General features: G+C 32.4%; 1 protein-coding gene across 12 annotated transcripts in view; it reads left to right on the plus strand.

The window, feature by feature from the left end:
- The window catches only part of Unc-115a (Uncoordinated 115a), a 609,469-nt gene that overhangs the window by 577,389 nt on the left and 13,020 nt on the right, over nucleotides 1–19,060 (plus strand). For 9 of the 12 annotated variants that reach the window (XM_069843363.1, XM_069843357.1, XM_069843355.1 and 6 more), the window contains 2 exons: nucleotides 7,551–7,591; nucleotides 18,176–18,370. In XM_069843363.1, coding sequence (XP_069699464.1) covers nucleotides 7,551–7,591; nucleotides 18,176–18,370 — 236 coding nt within the window. Of the gene's footprint in view, nucleotides 1–7,550; nucleotides 7,592–18,175; nucleotides 18,371–19,060 lie in introns of those variants that run through there. The other 3 variants (XM_069843364.1, XM_069843365.1, XR_011335573.1) reach the window with 2 other exon arrangements.

Raw genomic sequence — 19,060 nt, forward strand, 5'->3', positions numbered from 1 at the left:
AAATTTTGAACTATGATGGCAACCTCTAAATATGATTTTATTTTTGTAAAATTTTGCAGAAGTCATTTTACACCATTTGTCACAATTTCTAAGGGTAGCTCAATAAAATTTAACAATTTCAAAAATAAGGACCACCCTAATGTGTCGTATTGGCAATATGTCACTTAATATTTGAGTGCGTGACGTTTAATGGGAAGTTGTCACTACATAATTTTTGGTATACTATAATCCACTATTATTTCTATGGCAAATTATGAGAATGCTTTTATTATATTAGAAAAGAATTATCATTACACAAAGACAAAGTTTTATTTTTCACGAAGAACTGTTACAGTAACTTCTCAGACAGTCTTTGACATCAGCAAGTAATCTCACAGAGATTGTCGAATTTTTAAAAAGATGTCTGAATGAATTACTCCAGAGGAAGATAACTGATGAATTTAAACAGTATTATAATCGAACATGAAATAAATGACGCCAAAATTTGTCGTAAATTTCGATGCTGAATAATATTTACAGTAGAAGATGTCACTAAATGGAATAAGTTACTGCTACTATTCGAACACATATTGTTTAATTAATTTTATTGATACCGTACACCCACAGTATCATTTTGCATCTGCTGATTTGGTACATACCACAAAGATTTATGCAAATTGTTAAATTATTTTATTGAAATATATTTTAGCACTTTTACCCATATTATATTCGTGTCTATATATATTTTTTCCCCTTGTGAATTTATGGTTACATTTCGTTTCTTATATATCCCCGAAATTGTGTACATAAATAAATAAATAATATTTCTTTTAAAAAGGCCAGGTTATATAAACATTCGCTTTTCTGATTGATTGCTCCATTAATTGAAGAACATTGATTGACATCTATTGTATTCACTATAAGGATAATCCAGATTCCATAATTATTGAATACTAATATGTTATTAAGGCTTTATTAAGTCACTGTTGACATGTTGCACATTTAATTTTTTGTTGTTTCTGTTATCTTGAGAAGCATGCAAGAAATGCTAAACAAGATCCTTCCATGGCACTGAACAATGCAATATGCCATCACGTAAAGGGTTAGATGTCAGGTTTATCATCGCATTTCATCATTATTGTCGAGCCAATATTAATTTTTGTTTTCAACTCACATTTTGTCAGTGCTGTGGATAGTGTCAATTTGTGACTCTCTCTCACACGACAACTGAATATTGCAACTAATTTGTATCATTTTATGGATATAAACTATTACCTCATCAATTGAAAGGAAGTAATTATCCTTATTTAAATAATTTATATATAAGAAATATTTTTAAAAATACTATATTATCATCAGAATAAGTGGTAAATTAACTTTTTAAGATCATTATAATTAAAATGTGTTTAATTAATATAGTTCACTATTATTTCGGTTGATAAAATTATTCTGCTGTAATTTTTGTTAACATCTTTCAGACATGCTGACATGCTGATTTTAAATTAATATATTTTCCCCATATTGTTCAATTTAGAGTGGTATTATAAATTGATGTATCTATGTAAGAATTTTTTTTAGATAGTACAAGTGTTCAGTAAAATTTAATGTTCGAGAATTACAAGACAGATTCTAACATCCCTACTCATTAGTTCCTTAGTAAGTGAAGACTAAGCAAAAAATATGTAATCATTTGGTATCTTGTACTAAATAATGTCAGATTTGGATCCTGTATTTATCCATAACAGAAATTAGTGAACTAATACTTCTTGTCTTGAAGACTAAGTCTGGAATGTTGGTAATATCCACATCATCAATTCGAGTATCAGTGTTGATGAGATCTTGTTATCAGAAGTCAACATTGATGCTTCAGTCTGTAGTGTATATATTAGTTGGAGGTCCGGAGAGTAGCACAACTGGCTGAAACATTAAAATTCAAAGAAATGCTTCAGCAATGAAAAAGATGACAAAACTTGTATATTATTATTTCTTTGTCGGTGGAATAAGATTTGTGGGCCAGTAAATGCATATTTGTTTTGTTGTACACCTGTGGGCATCACAAGTAAATCAGAACAATTTCCCTATCACATTCTTCTCAAACATAGATTTTGGTTAATTGATGTAATTCATACTTAGTTTATCTTGTTTTGAAGTTTTGGTAGTTTTGGTTGCTCTAGTACTGCAATCAATTTTTCATTTGTCGTAATGAAAAGACCCTCATAACTTTTAATTCTTTTCACGTAGTCGAGATAATTTTCTTATAATTTTATAGCAAAGGAATAGTAATTTTATTGAATGTCTTCCTTTAAATGTTAAATATCCTGTGCAATAACTGCGTGGTCTAGCACAGTGATTCTCAACCAGAGACGTGCAATCCTCTGGGGTCTGCAGAGCTGTTAATGGGATCTACAAACAAAAGAAAAAATATAATAATAATGCTTTTTAAAAGTTGTTCTATGAAAATTTAAACATACGACTATTTTGCAGTAAATAAAAACATAATTACATTGTTTTTCTTTAAAGTGATACCAATTTCACATTACTGCATTCTGCATTCTACTCTGTACCTTAGACCAAGGAGCCGCACTAAAGTAATCTGCGGAAAAAGAGACCCTTATCATCAAAAAGGTTGAAAAACACTGGTCTAGAGCTTCATACCTTTTGCTAGCATTACAAAATGAGCTCTGGTTCAAATGTTCATGGGGGGAAGAAATTTTCTCATTAAATTTCAGCTAGTGTATGGGGACAGTACCCAACCAGCATTGTGATGAATTCTGGGAGCTACCACGAGTAGCGAAATACGGTTTTGCAAGCCAGTTATAACAGCTGGGAGGATCATTACGCTGGCTAGACCTAAGCCCTTACTGGTTGGATAATCGTTTACTTCTACTGAGGCATGTGGACGTGAGGCCAGCAATCAGTTAGTAGGCATTGGCCCTCCATGGACTATCACACAACGGATTTATTTGTTTGTATTGTTTTCCAAAAAGAATGAGTTTCCTTGAAATATTTCGTCTCACTTGAAAAATTATCTACTTGCAGTAGCATACCTGATTTTATTGCAGTCCACATTTTTCTCCTAAAAATAGTTATATGGTCATATTCATGTATGATTATGTACTAAATTGCACACCAGAGTCAAGTGTTGCGTGATCAAAAAGATAGTTGAAAATAGGGTCATGGAATTCATAATTATTACAACATTGTGAAAAGTTGAAAATTTGCATACAATTTTCGGGTTTTTACTTTAAGAAATAATAAGTTACTTAAGTCTTAGGGAAATATTTAATACATTTTGATTGTATAGTGCAGTTCATAAGTTTACAGCACTGTAAACATAATATTTCATACCAAGTTACACAATTGTGTGATACTTGTTTGATTGACTTAGCTGCCCACAGATGTACATGTAAGATACTTGCATGGCCATGGTATACAACTAACACTCAGCTTCCAGGTCGTTGCTGCTGCTCTCAAGTCTTGTTGGGGAGTATGATATTGTTGAGTATTGAGTAATCTGTAGTTTTCTGTCCTGTTGTCCCTTTCCTGAACCCCACGTACAGAGTTGGTAGTGAATGAGATTAATTTGAACACTCCCACATATTCTGGTTATTATTTATATTGAAGTTTCTTTCTTTCTTTCTTCATTAATGGAAAGAGCTACATTCTCTAAAATACATATTTAAAAGGTGGCAACTGTGTACTTACAAGATCATTTTATATCATTAACAGTATCCAGTAATAAAGATTTTAGTTTATCATCATCATAAAATTCCTTAGATTACCCACTAAAGCAACACCATTCACACTGCCCGATTCCTTCTGTATTTTTAATTATTTCGCATGAATTGGTTGAATGACTGGCTACAGAATGGAAGATTGTGGGATTAAACCCCGGGAAAAGCATGGATCTGCTTCTTCTGTTGAATGGCTGCCAAAGATGCTGTCTTCAATGACAAAGTTGTCTCACACGGAAGATACTGATTATTCACATTCATAAAGTGTTTAAGAGTTAAAAATGAATAATCTCGCAGTATAATATACAAGAGATCAGGAATTAGCAATAGCGACTAAATGCACTGACTGGGATGTTAGTGTTTATTGTAATGTCAGGCTACTGTCGGATGGTACCTTAAGGTAGACTTCGACTTTCATTCTTCTTCAGTGTTTTTGTGAAAGGTTGTCACTTCATCAGGTCTATATACAGGATATCTCAGGAAGAATGTAAAATACTTTAGGATAATGTAGTTTGGATTAATGTACATTGATTTAACCTAATATACCTATATCTGAAGTCTTAACAGTTGGGGAGTAATTAAGAGGAGAAATACTGGGATGTCTTGGCGCTTCCGCATGCTGTACTTAACGTGCTATACCAGATTTTAGCACTGGCAGCATCTGAGCATTGCAGTGCCAGCACAACACACACAACTGAATAATCGTTCACTTGATATTTAATTCGTGTATTCACATAGAGGATATGCAGACATATTTTCTGTTCATGGATTTTGTGATGGCAATGCATTGGCTGCTGTTGAGGAATACAGACGACGTTTTTGCAATCGAGTGTTCCATCTAGCTTTGTGATTTTCCGTGTTTATCAGATGTTTTCCGAAACTGGCAAGCTATCAAGTGTTCCATTGAGGTCGGAAAGAGAACCAGTATTGGTACCTAATATGAACTTACAGTTCATGGAATCCATAAGAAGGGCAACCTTAGTAATTTGTCTTGGTGTGATTATTTTAGTGTCTTACTGAGTTTGTACTTAATTATGAAACAAACTTATTGGAACAGAACAAGGTGCAGCATTTTCAATCATGCATCATATCACAGTGTTCTAAAACATTGAAATACGTCTATAATGTCTCTCTCCATTTAAAAGTTTGCTCATGAATAACTTCTGAACCATTACATTTCGGACATAGGTATATTAGGTTAAATCAGTGTAGATTAATCCAAATTACATTATCCTGAAGTATTTTATATTCCTCCTGAGACGCCCTGTGTAACCATTGTGGCTGACACAGTATTTCCATACAGGCAAGAGACAAAGTTTACAGGAATGGAGAAAATATATTTCCTTGTATGCTGTAAAGGCAAGGTGCTTAATCTTTTCAGTTTGTTTCCTTATAAAGAAGTAACTTTTCAAGCTTTCAGACACAATTTCTGCTTAAATTAATAGTAATATGCAAGTAATTTGCTTAATTGCTGTTTGCTGTAGGCTTAATTAAAAGCTTCGCAGTCAGTGGACAGATTTCATGGTCTGTTGGCAATGCTGCAGCATGTTTCCATCTTAATGAAAAGAGCACATTGTGGTTGATTGTTGCGAATTTCAATACTACAGTATATATATCAGCAAAGGAGTCACATAGTTTAAATTATTATGTTAGACTTCACGTTTCTCTTTATGACTATACCACGTTATTCAAGTGTGCATAGTCATGGACTTATAATTCTGTAGGTATGTTAACCATAATAAGACAGAGAGATGGGCGTTACATCTGCTTGTTCAGTCAGAACGGATCTCCACCACAGCTGCCTGTTTCAGAAGCTGGGTAAGTCTGATTCCAGATACATTAAAGAAGGGAGGAGGGGAGCCTGCTCTTTTCCAGGGATCGAACCTACAGTTACGTAGCCAGTTCTGTTATAAGTGATTATTATATAAAGAAAGAATTTCAGTTGTGATTTAAAGCATAATAATAAAATAATGAGTATTATTTACAAACATTTGTGTAAATTGTTACATCTATTTTTAGGAATTCTGTGAAGAATCTGTATCCAGTCAAGTATCGGTACATATAAAATCAACTAAAATATATCGGTAAATATAACTTCTACGTACATATAAATTTTCAATGGAAGAGATTTCTGAATCAGAATATTTGGGAAGTTGTTTTTATACCACTTTTGATAAAAGTTAGATGTAGTTAATGCATTAATTGTTTATTTTTCCACCAGAACCTAGCACAGAGACCGCTAGTATTGTGAGTAATTTTCAAACCAATTATTCATACATCTCTAGTTTTGTGTTATATGCCTTATTTGAAAGAAGTTCTTTTCGGAAAACGTATTATTTGTCTTTCTTGTGTTCAATTTTATATTATCTTGTTAACATGTTTCAGCCTGCTATTGGCCATCATCAGAATTGGTTGTTGCTGGTCACAAGAAAACGGATACAATCCCAACATAATAGACAACATAATAAGAAAGACAAGACATAATCACAAAAAACATAAAAATACAACACAAACACAAGAACACAAAAAATACATCACATTAACATACGAAAACAAAAACGCACACAAGATTGCAACCTCATTCAAGAAATTAAATTATAATATCGCATACAGAACAAATAATACTCTACAAAAACATCTCAGCACACAAACAACACAAACAAACAAATACAACCACACAGGCGTATACAAACTCAAATCCAACACCTGCAACAACTTCTACATAGGACAGACAGGCAGATCATTTCAAACACGTTACAAAGAACACATCACAGCCATAACAAAATTACAAAACACCTCCACATATGCAGAACACATCACAAATGCCAACCACACCTACAGAGACACCAACACAGACATGGAAATACTACACATCCAACCAAAAAGCCAGAAACTCAACACACTAGAACAATATGAAATATACAGACACACAAAAGCACATCCAAATGAAATTCTCGACATACAACTCAATTTCAGAACACTCACACACTCTTTGACTCCATATTACACTACACAAACACACCCCCACAGGAAACAAAACAGAAGGTCCCAAGACCAGCAACAACCAGTTCTGATGATAGCCAATAGCAGGCTGAAACATGTTAACAAGATAATATAAAATTTAACACAAGAAAGACAAATAATACATTTTCCGAAGTGATATAGTGTTAAAAGTTGTGTAATCAAGATGTATAATGAAGTTCTTTATTTTTTCTTTTTAAGAAAAGCTCTAAATTGTTACATTGAAATTTCCTTCTATATTAGTCCATTAATACTAAATACTTGCAGAATCTCTCCAAAAGCTTATGTAGTAGACCTTTCTTGGACAGAGGGATGCTGAAATTTTTCGTCAGAACTTAAAAATATCTTGTTTGTATTGCTATTCAAAATATCGAACTTCAAGATTGAGAGATTATACTATGTCGTATATTGACAGTGAATATCAACAGCTTGTTTTAAACAGTAGTAATTATATTTACATCAGATACATCATTCCTCAGTAACATTGTATTAGAACATCGCATTTTCGTACAAGTGTAATATTAGCCATTGTACAATAATACCTACCAATAGCTTCATGAAGTCAAACGCAATGAACATCATTGAAATTTATCTCTGTACTACTAGAGATATTTCGAAAGAAAATTAAATATTTAATCTGTCAGCTCACTTGTTGCTGGAAGCCCTCACATATTGCTGTTAACGTGAACTGGGTTGTAATATAAATTAAATACTCCAATTCTGTACAAATTCCTGTCTCTTTTCCAAAGTCCCTAGTAACTTAGCATCTGGCAGTGGCTATTGGTTGATTGAGATGTGCCTCTTTTTCCCCCCTAGTTTCAGCTGGATCCATTTCTGAGGTGGACAGGCGGGGATTGGTACGTACGAACTGAAGACTTTGATTGGTTCGGTGATACTAATTAGTAGAAGGGTGGTGGCAGATATGAATGTACTCGTATTATACTAACCAATGTAGTTGTAGAAGTTCTAATGTTTGGTTTGTGCATCACGTTCTTGGATTGTGTGGAGGTGATTGATACATGTATTACCGTACAATTGAAAATGTAAAGAATGCACTGTTATAAAGCACAGTCTTCTCTCTTGATATTTTTTCTGAAGTTATCATGTTTTGTTTCCCCCTAAAAGACTGCTTAATTATTTAACGAAATTGTAGCTTTCATTAAAGGTCTGAGGTGGAAATTGTATAAATAATAATAATAATAATAAATAGTTCAATTTATGTAAATTCTTTTAGGCTTTCAACTTCGTTAATTTCTTCAGAGAAAATTAATACCTTTTAAATAATCTTCATCACCTGTAATTGACACCAGTAATGTCGAACGAACACACTAAATATAAATAGAAGAGAAAAGAATATGAATACTTTGCATTTCTGTCGTTGTTACTCTAAAATTCAATATTTTTAATGCAGACAATGTGTATAAGATTACGTTTAAATCGGACATATTTGTAGGGGGCAAAAAAAGTACATATTTGTACTTGAAAGTGAAAATATTCACATAATAAGCCTATTATGCATGCAGAAACATTGAAATGGCATTTAAAAAGAAGTAGAAAAGTATTTTTCTCTGAGTTTATTTACATGTCGACAATAATAATAATAATAATAATAATAATAATAATAATAATCATCATCATCATCATCATCATCTCAAGCTCACACGACAATTTCTCTGAAATTGAAGTCATATTGATAAATGCATCTTCATAGTGGTCCAATATCTGTTTCACATGCATATTGTCTGGTTACATAATATAAAAGTCTCATCCTAATCTTGGATCTTCTGTTGTTCTATATCTTGTATAGTCATGCACCGAAGAAGGGAACTAAAGATAATTACTTTTTTTTTTAATAGAATTTAAAAACAATCATGTTTGTTATGCCGAACTTGATTTCTTTATATTATTTGTAACCCTACTTAGGTTGTGACCATGCTCTGCGCTTATTTTTAATAGTCTGATATTTTAAAATGTGTTATCTCTTTCAAATGAAGGGAAATTACACGTATTTTAAAACCAGAAGATCTAGGGTTTTATAAAACATTATGTTTATAAGGTTTCATTTTTACTCCTGCAGTGGCGGAGTGGTCACAACTCCAGCCTGTCACACAGCCAGCCCAGGTTCGAATCCTAGTAAGGTCTGGGATTTTTCAATTGAAAATTCAGATTCCGATTGAATTTTAAACACAAGTAATGTAATAAACAATTTGTAAAAATTTTACAAAGTATTCAATAAATTATAATAGTTCGGAATATTTAATTCGGAGATCTCTCTCGTTTTAATAGTAGTAATAGTAATAATAATTATAACTAGGGAACGGCTTTCTAATTCTGTACCTATTTTGTTTGTTACATTCTAGACATATCTTATTCATTGTCAGATATCTCTACATTTCATGTACACAAGATCTTCCTATTAAAATTCTATAGGACCTAAAATGCCTAAATGAACCATAAACGCCTATAAATCCCTGAAAACTATGTTTGTACCTAAAAAGCACCATTTTAGTTTTTTCATACATTTTAAATAAAAATACCGGTACTAAAATGCCCAAAAAACTACAAAAAATTCTATTCGAATTGTAAAAAAAATTATCTTGCAGACGCAACACTGGTCTGGAAACTTCTTTCCATATTGGTCTTGGAAGAGGAGAGAAGGAAATTTTGCATGATTTCCTGGAACCGAAGTTCGTTTAAAAAAGTCCATTCTAGCATAAAAGAGGTTGGTAGGTTGTTCTCGTTAGGCGAGAGCTTACAGATTGATTTTTGCCTTAATGCACTTCCATTATACTAAATGAAACTGACCAATCAGCAATCAGTCTCTTTCATTGATAGAATTTGAATCTTCGGTTCAGTAGCACTCATTGTCAGCACCAGTTTTTGAACATAAATTCCACCTAAAATGAATTATTTACTTAAATTAAAATTATTATTTGTTAATTTTATATATACTCTTAAAGGTCCTAAATTGAATTTTATAAAGTCCTAAATCTGTCTTTTTTTTTTAGCACCTAATAATAATAATAATAATAATAATAATAATAATAATAATAATAATAATAATAATAATAATAATTTGAGAGGTTATGTTATTTAATATTGAGAAAAATGTGTATTGTGTTTTGGACAAGTAATCATTCATGCAATATTGCACCCTTAAAATAATATTGTCATAATTACCAAAAGTTAGTTTTGAGTAAATATGCAAGATAAAGATTACAAAATTGCCTGTAACTCAAAATTCAATTTTTGGGAGTTACGACAGTATTATTCTAGGGGTGCGATATCATAGATACTGTAATTTCAGTAGTTTGTTTGGTTGAGGTGACTAGCTTTATATATAAATTTGAATTCCTGTCCTTCCCAAATCCCCCCTCCCCCACAAAAAAAAAAGATATTGAAGAGATGTTGCGAAAAGAATATCAATGGGATTAAAATATGTGGGCAGTGAGAACCTAAAATTTTCATTATGTTTATAATTAAGAAGTTAATTATTAATAGGCCTAGGCTTTCATTGTTTAACAAGTACAGATTCAAGTGTTTCAGTTTGTAATAAGTTTTCATCAGATGGGCTGCGAAGTTGAATACTATGCACTTTAGAAATGTGAATGTGCTTGTAATGTTTGCATATGTGGCAGTGCAGTGCCCATTTTCTACTGAATGACTAGCTTGCATGAGCTATGCATTACTGCTTGTCGGTTAGCATTAATTTGCTCTTGCATTGAGTGTGAGTGTGGCTTCTGTCTTGTACAGGCTTTTCAGTGTGATTTGTGCATGAAGTCTCTCACTACATTTCTCAAAAAGCGTGTCATTTGTTTAATATGATTGGAGTTGTTAAATTGTGAAACAGTGAATTTTGTATATTATATAGGAAGAACTTTTCCAAATTTCCTAATGCTGGACATTATTAAATTTCTTATACTTGTATGTAACATTTGCTACATCATTCCGAAAATTAAAGATCCTAAGCATGACAGTATTCCATTAATAAATGTATTTTGTATTATAATATAGTCTCAAAATTTCACATTGCAGGAGGTACTCTAGCACTCCATCACTTGGGATACATATGAAAAATTATTTCATTCTAATTAAACATATTTTAATTACCAGTCACCATTGCTTAATTTAATGAAAATACAGTTGAACTCTCACAAACACATATCTGATAAGTAATGTCATCCATTTCTTCACGGCCATTAAATGGATTTGCAATCTGAGATAGTGTTTTTTATAAGTATCAATATAGCATTCACGAAAGAATACTTAAATATTCTCTCCATGCTACCAAATGAAGTGACTTACATTTTTGTTAGTATCTTAATGTAAAATAGCCATATTTAAATCAACTACGTCATAAATAATATGATGTGACATTTGATGAACTCCCATTTGAATGTTAACTTTGATATATTTATAAAATATTTAAAAGAGAAATGTTCGAATCCATTACAAGCCAGTTTATTTGATTCATTAATACTAATGTCTTTGCAATTTTTGAATGTGTCATGTACAGTACTTATTGTAAAACATGGCTCGTGTAAAAGATAAAAATTATGTCTGTTCTTATAATATGCTAAGTGCATGTTCTGATGTATCTTTAGCTGGAGTGTACGTAATTCCTTTAGCAGCATGATATAATTATTAAAATATGTAATTTTTTTAAGAAATATAAAAACATAAATGCCAGACATCCAAAATTACTGTTTGTATGAATTACTGTAGATCACTTTGTTTTGAAAAGAATATAAAAAGAGCAGAGTTTTCAATTCATAAAATGCCTTCGAGAATGTTTTGGGGCTTACTCAGCCTCATATAAAGTGAGTATAAGCATTCATTTTTTGTTAAAAATTTGGCTTGATTGTGATGCCATTCATGGAGTGTAACAGAGAAGTTAATCATTAACAACTATAAAGAGTCTGGTATGTGGGGAATGAAATTTACAAAGAAGTTCTTTACAAATGTCATTGGCTGTTACCTACCTCTCTCGTAGTCAGTCTGTCTCATACTCATAGCTGTTAAATTTTAAACTACATTCACGATTCAAAGTGTAGACCTATGTTCTAGTTATGTACATCAGATATTCGAATGATGACTATCTGCCTGCGGAATATGATTCTCGAAATTGGATGAATTCCTTCCTATGAAATGTTAAGGATTTTTCCACCTCCATATTTTCTTCAAGGTCACTTATTCTAGAAAATTAAGGACTGTACCCATACATTTTGTCTTTAGGTTTTTCTACTAGATAAGTTACATACATTCGAACTTGGGAGTCTCACAGGTCATAAAACACATGCCTCCAATTTGGTTATGTACCAAATGTTTCATTAATTACTTTCTTCCATTATTTTGAAGAAAACAATTGTAGGCTGTATCCCTGACACTTCCACGGGCTTTTTGGCATAATAAAGTCGAACAACAGCTCGCTTCTCTTCTGCGCACCTGTTGCTGACATTCCCCATTCTTCCCTTGCCTCTCAGCATTAGTGAGTGCCGCCTTTTTGGATTCACCGTGAGATCTTCTCTGTTGATCATGCCATTTGGATGTATAATCGTTGAACATGTGAGCAGTAGAAGGGTTGGCATGCTCATACTCGGCTGAGAGGTGTCTGTGCACTCAGCTTTCTGGCATTCCCTGCATTTTCTGGTCTGTTCAGCCCCACTCATAGTGGACTTTTCCTGGTTTTTTAATCTGTTTAATCGGTTTGAGCACATTTTCTCAATTTCGACTTGACTGAATCAGTCATTGTAACACAATGTTACGCTAATTTTCCACTAAAATTCGTTTACACGCTCACAACACCCACACCGAAACTTCTAATTAAATATCACTATTCGGCCAATAAAATGGGTTTAGTTAGCAAATGAATTCCATTTATTGCATTTAAATCGCACAATGCATGTAATCACAGTGCCTTCTCGAATTTGACTGTGCACCCGAAATTGTACTCCAGGTATCTGCACGCTCTCTCCTTTGAGGGTGATACTTCTCCCATCCGGCCAGCCTAGTCGCGTAGTGAGGGATATGCCCCACACGTTGATACCTAAATGAACGAAATCCATTAAGAACTTCCTATCATACAAACACTTCAAATTTCTATTATGTTACACTAACTTTTCTAGCCTACACCTCTACTGGCAGACCGAATTATAAGATGTTATCACATCAAAAATGGTGTCACTATTAAGGCAACGTACATTTATGAATTTAAAAGTTACTTTTTGGTTCAGTAATTTTTAATATTGATCTCAATATTGTAATGATATTTTTGAAATCTTATCTGGGAACATAAATGTAATTTAGTTCATTGTTTTCTCCATACAGATCACTTGATAAATATCTTAGAATTAAAATTCATTTCAGCTACACGATTACACCCGGATCGTAATAATTTTAACCTATGAGAAGCCACTGGCATGGTTCAGATGGTATGCACATTTGTCTACTGATCTGGAGCTGCGCTTGACTATCAGTTCAATTCCCACTTGGGTTGATTACCTGGTTGGGTTTTTCAGGTTTTTCCCAAGTGCAAGATGAATTTCAGGTAATTTCATGGTGAATCCTTGGTCTCATCTCGCTATCATCAATTCCATCTGTGTTAAAATAGTAACCTAGTAGTTCATACTGCATCATTAAATAACCAACTAAAAACACGTGTTTGATGCCACAGTTGGAGTTAATGCTAGCAAAAAGTCATTATCTCTGAATATACAGTGCGTTCGTAGCTCGGCCAGACCATTCCGCAGCGGCCTTGGAGTTCTGCAATTGAGGATATATATTCATTCAAAATAGCACAATCTATTCATTTGATATAACTGTAGTATTAGCCCCTTGTACATGTAATGTGCAATTCTGACACCGGTTTTGTGGTCTTCTGGAATTATTATTTATAAGAACGGTCCGGCCGAGCTTATCTAAAATCCCGTGACATTTGTAAAGAACTTTCCTGTAGTAACAGTAATGAATTGTACATAATATATCCACGATGAGACTGAAATGGTGCAAATATTTTAATTATAGTCTAAAAAAATAGTGGAGTCTTAAAATATTTGATAGTTTCATAATATTCATATGTTTATTTCTATATAATTAATTTCCTTTTCACTGCAGGAGTGTCTTCAGAATTATCTTCTAATTACACAAAAATTCATCACAATACTGTACTACGTTTTAAAGTAATTGTTCCTTCATTTTTCAATATTATTCAAATTCTACTTAAAGTTGGAATTAATTTCATTAAAATTGGTTGTACATATTTAAAAACTTCTTATCACAATAATTTCTAAGGCTTCTATTATCAAGTAGCAGTTTGGCTGCTTGTTGCACATAATCTGAAGTTGGCAAATCCTTACAAACAGAAATAAGTAAATCTTTGAAATGTAGCGAGTAGTTCTTATAAATATTGTAAATGCAGTGAGAGAATATATTTTGTGTTTGTGTGAGGAGTGTTGATTTGTTAGAGACAGGATGAAAAGTTTCAGACATGTTTGTGTAGATTTGTGTTTTCTTGTTATTCGTCCGGACACTGTAATGGTAAGTTATTGCGTTCTGACATGTCTTCCTTTAGTTATTGGTCATTTCTTGCTCAAAAAGAGAGATTCATATGTGAAAACATTGGTACTCAAACTGATCACTGGTTCTGTAGTGCATTTTTTTAAATTTTTTTATTTATTTATTATTTTTTTGCATATCTCTGTACAGACATCAGCACATACAGTAGGATCATAGACAAGAACTGATTATTAGACAATATACAGAGCATTCGCTTAGATAATGTAGGTCGACCAGGTGGCATGCGACTAGCATGAAGGCCATGTAACACATGACAAACTGTCTCTTGTATGCTCGGCAGTCCAGTTCATTCTCTCTGTAGGAATGATTGTTTTGCGTGTTATTCTTCTGATTGTGCCAGTGAAGTGTTTAGATTTAGTTTTAGGAGTGATCTTTTGCTGTTATTGCTATGTGGAATGACAACATTAGGAAATTTTCTTGCAAATAGCCTTTTTACCTTTCCTCAATCACTCTTCTTCAGGTAAGTCTCTAATATGAAAATCCTGCTATAATATAAATTTCTGTTGTGTCATGTGAGTAAGCTAATCCAAACACTTCACCAACACAATCAGAAGAATAACACACAATATAACGTCAAAACAGCTATTCCTAAATCTGAACACTTCACTAACACAATCAGAAGAATAACACGCAATTTAAAGTCCAGCTACTCCTAAATCTGAACACTTCACTAACACAATCAGAAGAATAACACGCAATGTAAAGTCCACACAGCTACTCCTAAATCTGAACACTTCACTAACACAATCAGAAGAATAACACGCAATATAACGTCAACACAGCTACTCCTAAATCTGAACACTTCACCAACACAATCAGAAGAATAACACGCAATGTAAAGTCCATACAGCTACTCCTAAATCTGAACACTTCACTAACACAATCAGAAGAATGTCATGCAATCGAACATCAAGACAACCACTCCTACAGACTGAACTGGACTGTCGAGCATGTGGGAAACGTTTGTTACGTGTTTCATAGTCTTCATGCCAGTCATATGCCACCCAATTGACCTACATTAATGTAAGTGAATGCTCTGTATAAGAATAACACTTAGTGAAAAGTTATTTAAAGCAATTTCTTTGCTACCTAGAGTTTTTATTTATCATTAAAAAATAATCAAAGCTTTATTGCAAAGTTACAGTTGGCATTTAAATTTACTGAGAGAGAAGCAGAACAATGGAGATTGAACTAATGAAAATTAAAGTTCTCTGTTATGTGTTCTTTATAGTGAGATCTTAAATTTCATCTTACCAACTTTTTATTTTCAGCAACTGCTTCTCACCTTCTCATATATTAATCAAAAAACTTGAGCTGTATTGTATGTTCGCATGATTATATCAATATTAATTTCAAGAACTTCGTTTAAAACAGTTGTGTTTCTGTATTTAATTGTTTCTTAATGATTAAAGTCATGAGAAAGTGGTGTTGCATTTTAATGCACTATCCAAATGAAATACATATTTGTTTGGCTACAAGTCTAAACCTTGACTGTTAGACTTCTGGTAAAAGGAGCTTATTAAACGCACATATCCTATGGCAAAATCTCATAGGATGTTGTATTAATGTGTACAGTTTGGGTACCAGAGGAGGACTGTGGTCCTGCTATCATTACATTTTTTCTAGTGCTATTCATTGGTTATAATACTTCGTCTTGCTAAATAATGATACAGAAATTTTATATATAATTTGAATCATACCTCTTTCTCTCTAGTTATAACAACGTGTATCATGTATTTACTATATTATTATTGTTATTATTATTATTATTATTATTATTATTATTATTATTATTATTATTACTATTATTATGGGGTATCAGTAATGAATATGAGAGTAAACTTCTGTCTTCAAATAATTTCAGAACTTCATGTATTATATATTACTAAATAATACATACACTTCATGTTTGAGGAATACGAGTCCTTATAAATATTAAAAATGGAATTCTTTCGGAAAATAGGACGTATCTCATACTGTTCTTAAAGTATATAAGTGCATGTTTATTCTATGCATATTTATTTTTTTAGATTTGATTACTTTCATTTGAAACCTTGGTAGATTTGTGCCAAACGTAACCTAAATCAAACAAATTCTTTTAGTTTGGAGGAATCATATGTTCAAAACCCCGTGGCATAAGTTTACTCACATGTTTAATTAATAAGCAAACCACTGAACAGTTCGGAAATGCTAGCTTCAAATTGAAATATATTATTTGTCCTGCTTTAATATCATAAATGGATATATTTTGCTACTAACAAAGAAAATGTTTGAGTTTTGTGCTTTAAATGCACTTAAGATTGTCTGTATAATTAAATTAATTACGTAATTACATTCTCAACAAATTTTCGTTTCTAACTGCAAAAAAAAAAAAAAAAAACAGGAAGGGTAACTTAGAGGTGTTTTTCAATGAGTAAATTAATTTATTACTCTGATCCAATATTTTGGGTTTGCCTTGTGACACAGAATAGCTCACAATAAAATTTAAAATGAAAAAATATATAAGCAGGTTTAAAAGAAAAGAGATTAAGACATAAGAGAAAAATAGAACCTAATACAATTTAAATTGAGTGTACACCATAAAGATGCTGATGAAATATCGCTACAGAAAATTTTATTATGGTGGTGATGATGGCATCTTGAAGCACTATTACACGTTTATTTATTTATTTTTTTCAATTACAGCAGTTTTAATGATGCTATATTTTCAAAATCGTCTGCCTGTCTATTTCCTGTTTTTCTCACATTTGAAATTACTCGTTTCTTTTATAAAGTTCGTAAACTCTGGTAGAGACATTTAATTCATAAATAATATCCTCTTCTATTCTTAAGCTTACATATTTCATTCTTTATATAGCATTATGAAATTTCAAAAGCTTGCATTTTTTGTGTTATGTCACATATGGGCGAGTCCATGTGAAATTGGACGGAAAATTAGGAAAATTTACGTAACATTTTTAAATGTTCATTATATTTTTTATACAATTAGAATAGAGAGAGATGGATACTTTTGCGAAATATGACATCCTTATGACATAACTGTTAAGTTTTCTTATAAAAATTCACCAAATTTACCATATATGGAGAAAATTACATTCTTTATGAAGCCATAGCAGCCGAACTTTTTAAAATTGAAATTTCAACAATACCTCATTTTAAAGCTGTTATCTTTCCGAACATACAAATTTGTAAAACATAGTCATTGTTGTATAAGATTAGGATACAGTCGATTTAATTCACATTTGAATGATTTCCCCACAAGTAAAATGAAAACTAAAAATATGGCGTTATTGCAAATTTTTAGGACTAATTAATGCAACTTTCAGATTTTTGATTCAAGGCATACAAGCATAGAAATAAAATATTTCATACCCGAAAATTAAGTTTCTTGTATTTGTCTTGCACGCCATCAGCAGCATACAAGTCAAGGTTGTGCAGGCTAACATAGCTAATATCCTCTCTTGGACCCTGTCAGAGTTGTTGTGTTTTAAAGGAAATAAAATCTGCCATGTTTATGATAGAGCAGGGGCATAAACATATCATAAATAACACGTGCTGCATTTTAATACTTTAATACTTTTTTTTCCGATGATTTTGATCTGATAACTGATTCTTAACGTTTTTTGTGCTGAATTCGACACTGACCTCCAAATAGCCCTATCACATCAAAATTTTTCACAAATCACAAAAAAAAAGAAAACAAAATGTATAAAAACAATATTTTTACAGGCAAATATATCGCGTTCATGTTCATGTCATATTAATTTAGAGTTCACCATTCATAATACATTGCATTTCTGACTGTTCAGTTTTGCAGTTTCCTTGTGTTGGTATGCTTGTAACTTATTATATCTGTTAATCTTTAGAACTCTGATATTCCTGTATCAACTACTTTTGCGGGAGGGCTTCGCTACGCTGCCTCATATAGCCCTCATCTACGCCGTTCATTGCCCAACATGGCCCACTCTATGTCCACCGAGCCTGCAAAGATCTACCCCTATCACTTACTCCTCATCACTAATTATAGATTGCCTGCGGACGTGGACAGACTCAACCTAGAGGTAAGAGGGAGAAGTCATGACAATAAAGCTTTAAAAGAATCTGATAGAAACAATTTTCAAATACTCTGTGGCACAATGAAAAGAACATTGTATTGAAATGTAAGAATTGACACACTTCTGAAATTCAGTAAAACAATAGCTGTATTCACATTTTGTGTAGTCCAGAATTTAGAAGGTAGAAGTTGCAGAAATGCTTTTCCTTCAAGGAATTAGTAATTACTAAAGTACCAACCATATTAATAATGGAAACGTCAGAACTAGGATTACCACATAAAAATGAAAAGAGAACATTTTATCTGAAGAAGCATGATTTTCCACATGGTAATGTGGCACCTGATGACGCTTACTTTCAGTATATTATATAATATTATAATTAGGGCTCGGATTTTCATAACCTAAAAGTTAGTAAGTACGGTATATAATAATTCATTAGTTGTGTTTCAGAATATGTGAGGTAAGCACCTGGTTTACACTGCTTTGGAATTCAAAGAATTTTTGCTAAATACATGGCATTTCAAATGAAAAGCATCATTTTTTGTGTAAATCGCTCACACAGATTTTGTTACCTGCAGGGAGGATATTGTGAACTTCCTTTTGTTTACATTCATTGTCAACTAATTAGTGAATAGATTTCGGAGTCAATGTTCACCAGACCGTAACAATGTATTCAGTGACAATGAGAATTCTACT

The sequence above is a fragment of the Periplaneta americana genome, chromosome 13 (genome assembly GCF_040183065.1).
Source record: "Periplaneta americana isolate PAMFEO1 chromosome 13, P.americana_PAMFEO1_priV1, whole genome shotgun sequence".
In the NCBI taxonomy this organism is placed as follows: domain Eukaryota; kingdom Metazoa; phylum Arthropoda; class Insecta; order Blattodea; family Blattidae; genus Periplaneta; species Periplaneta americana.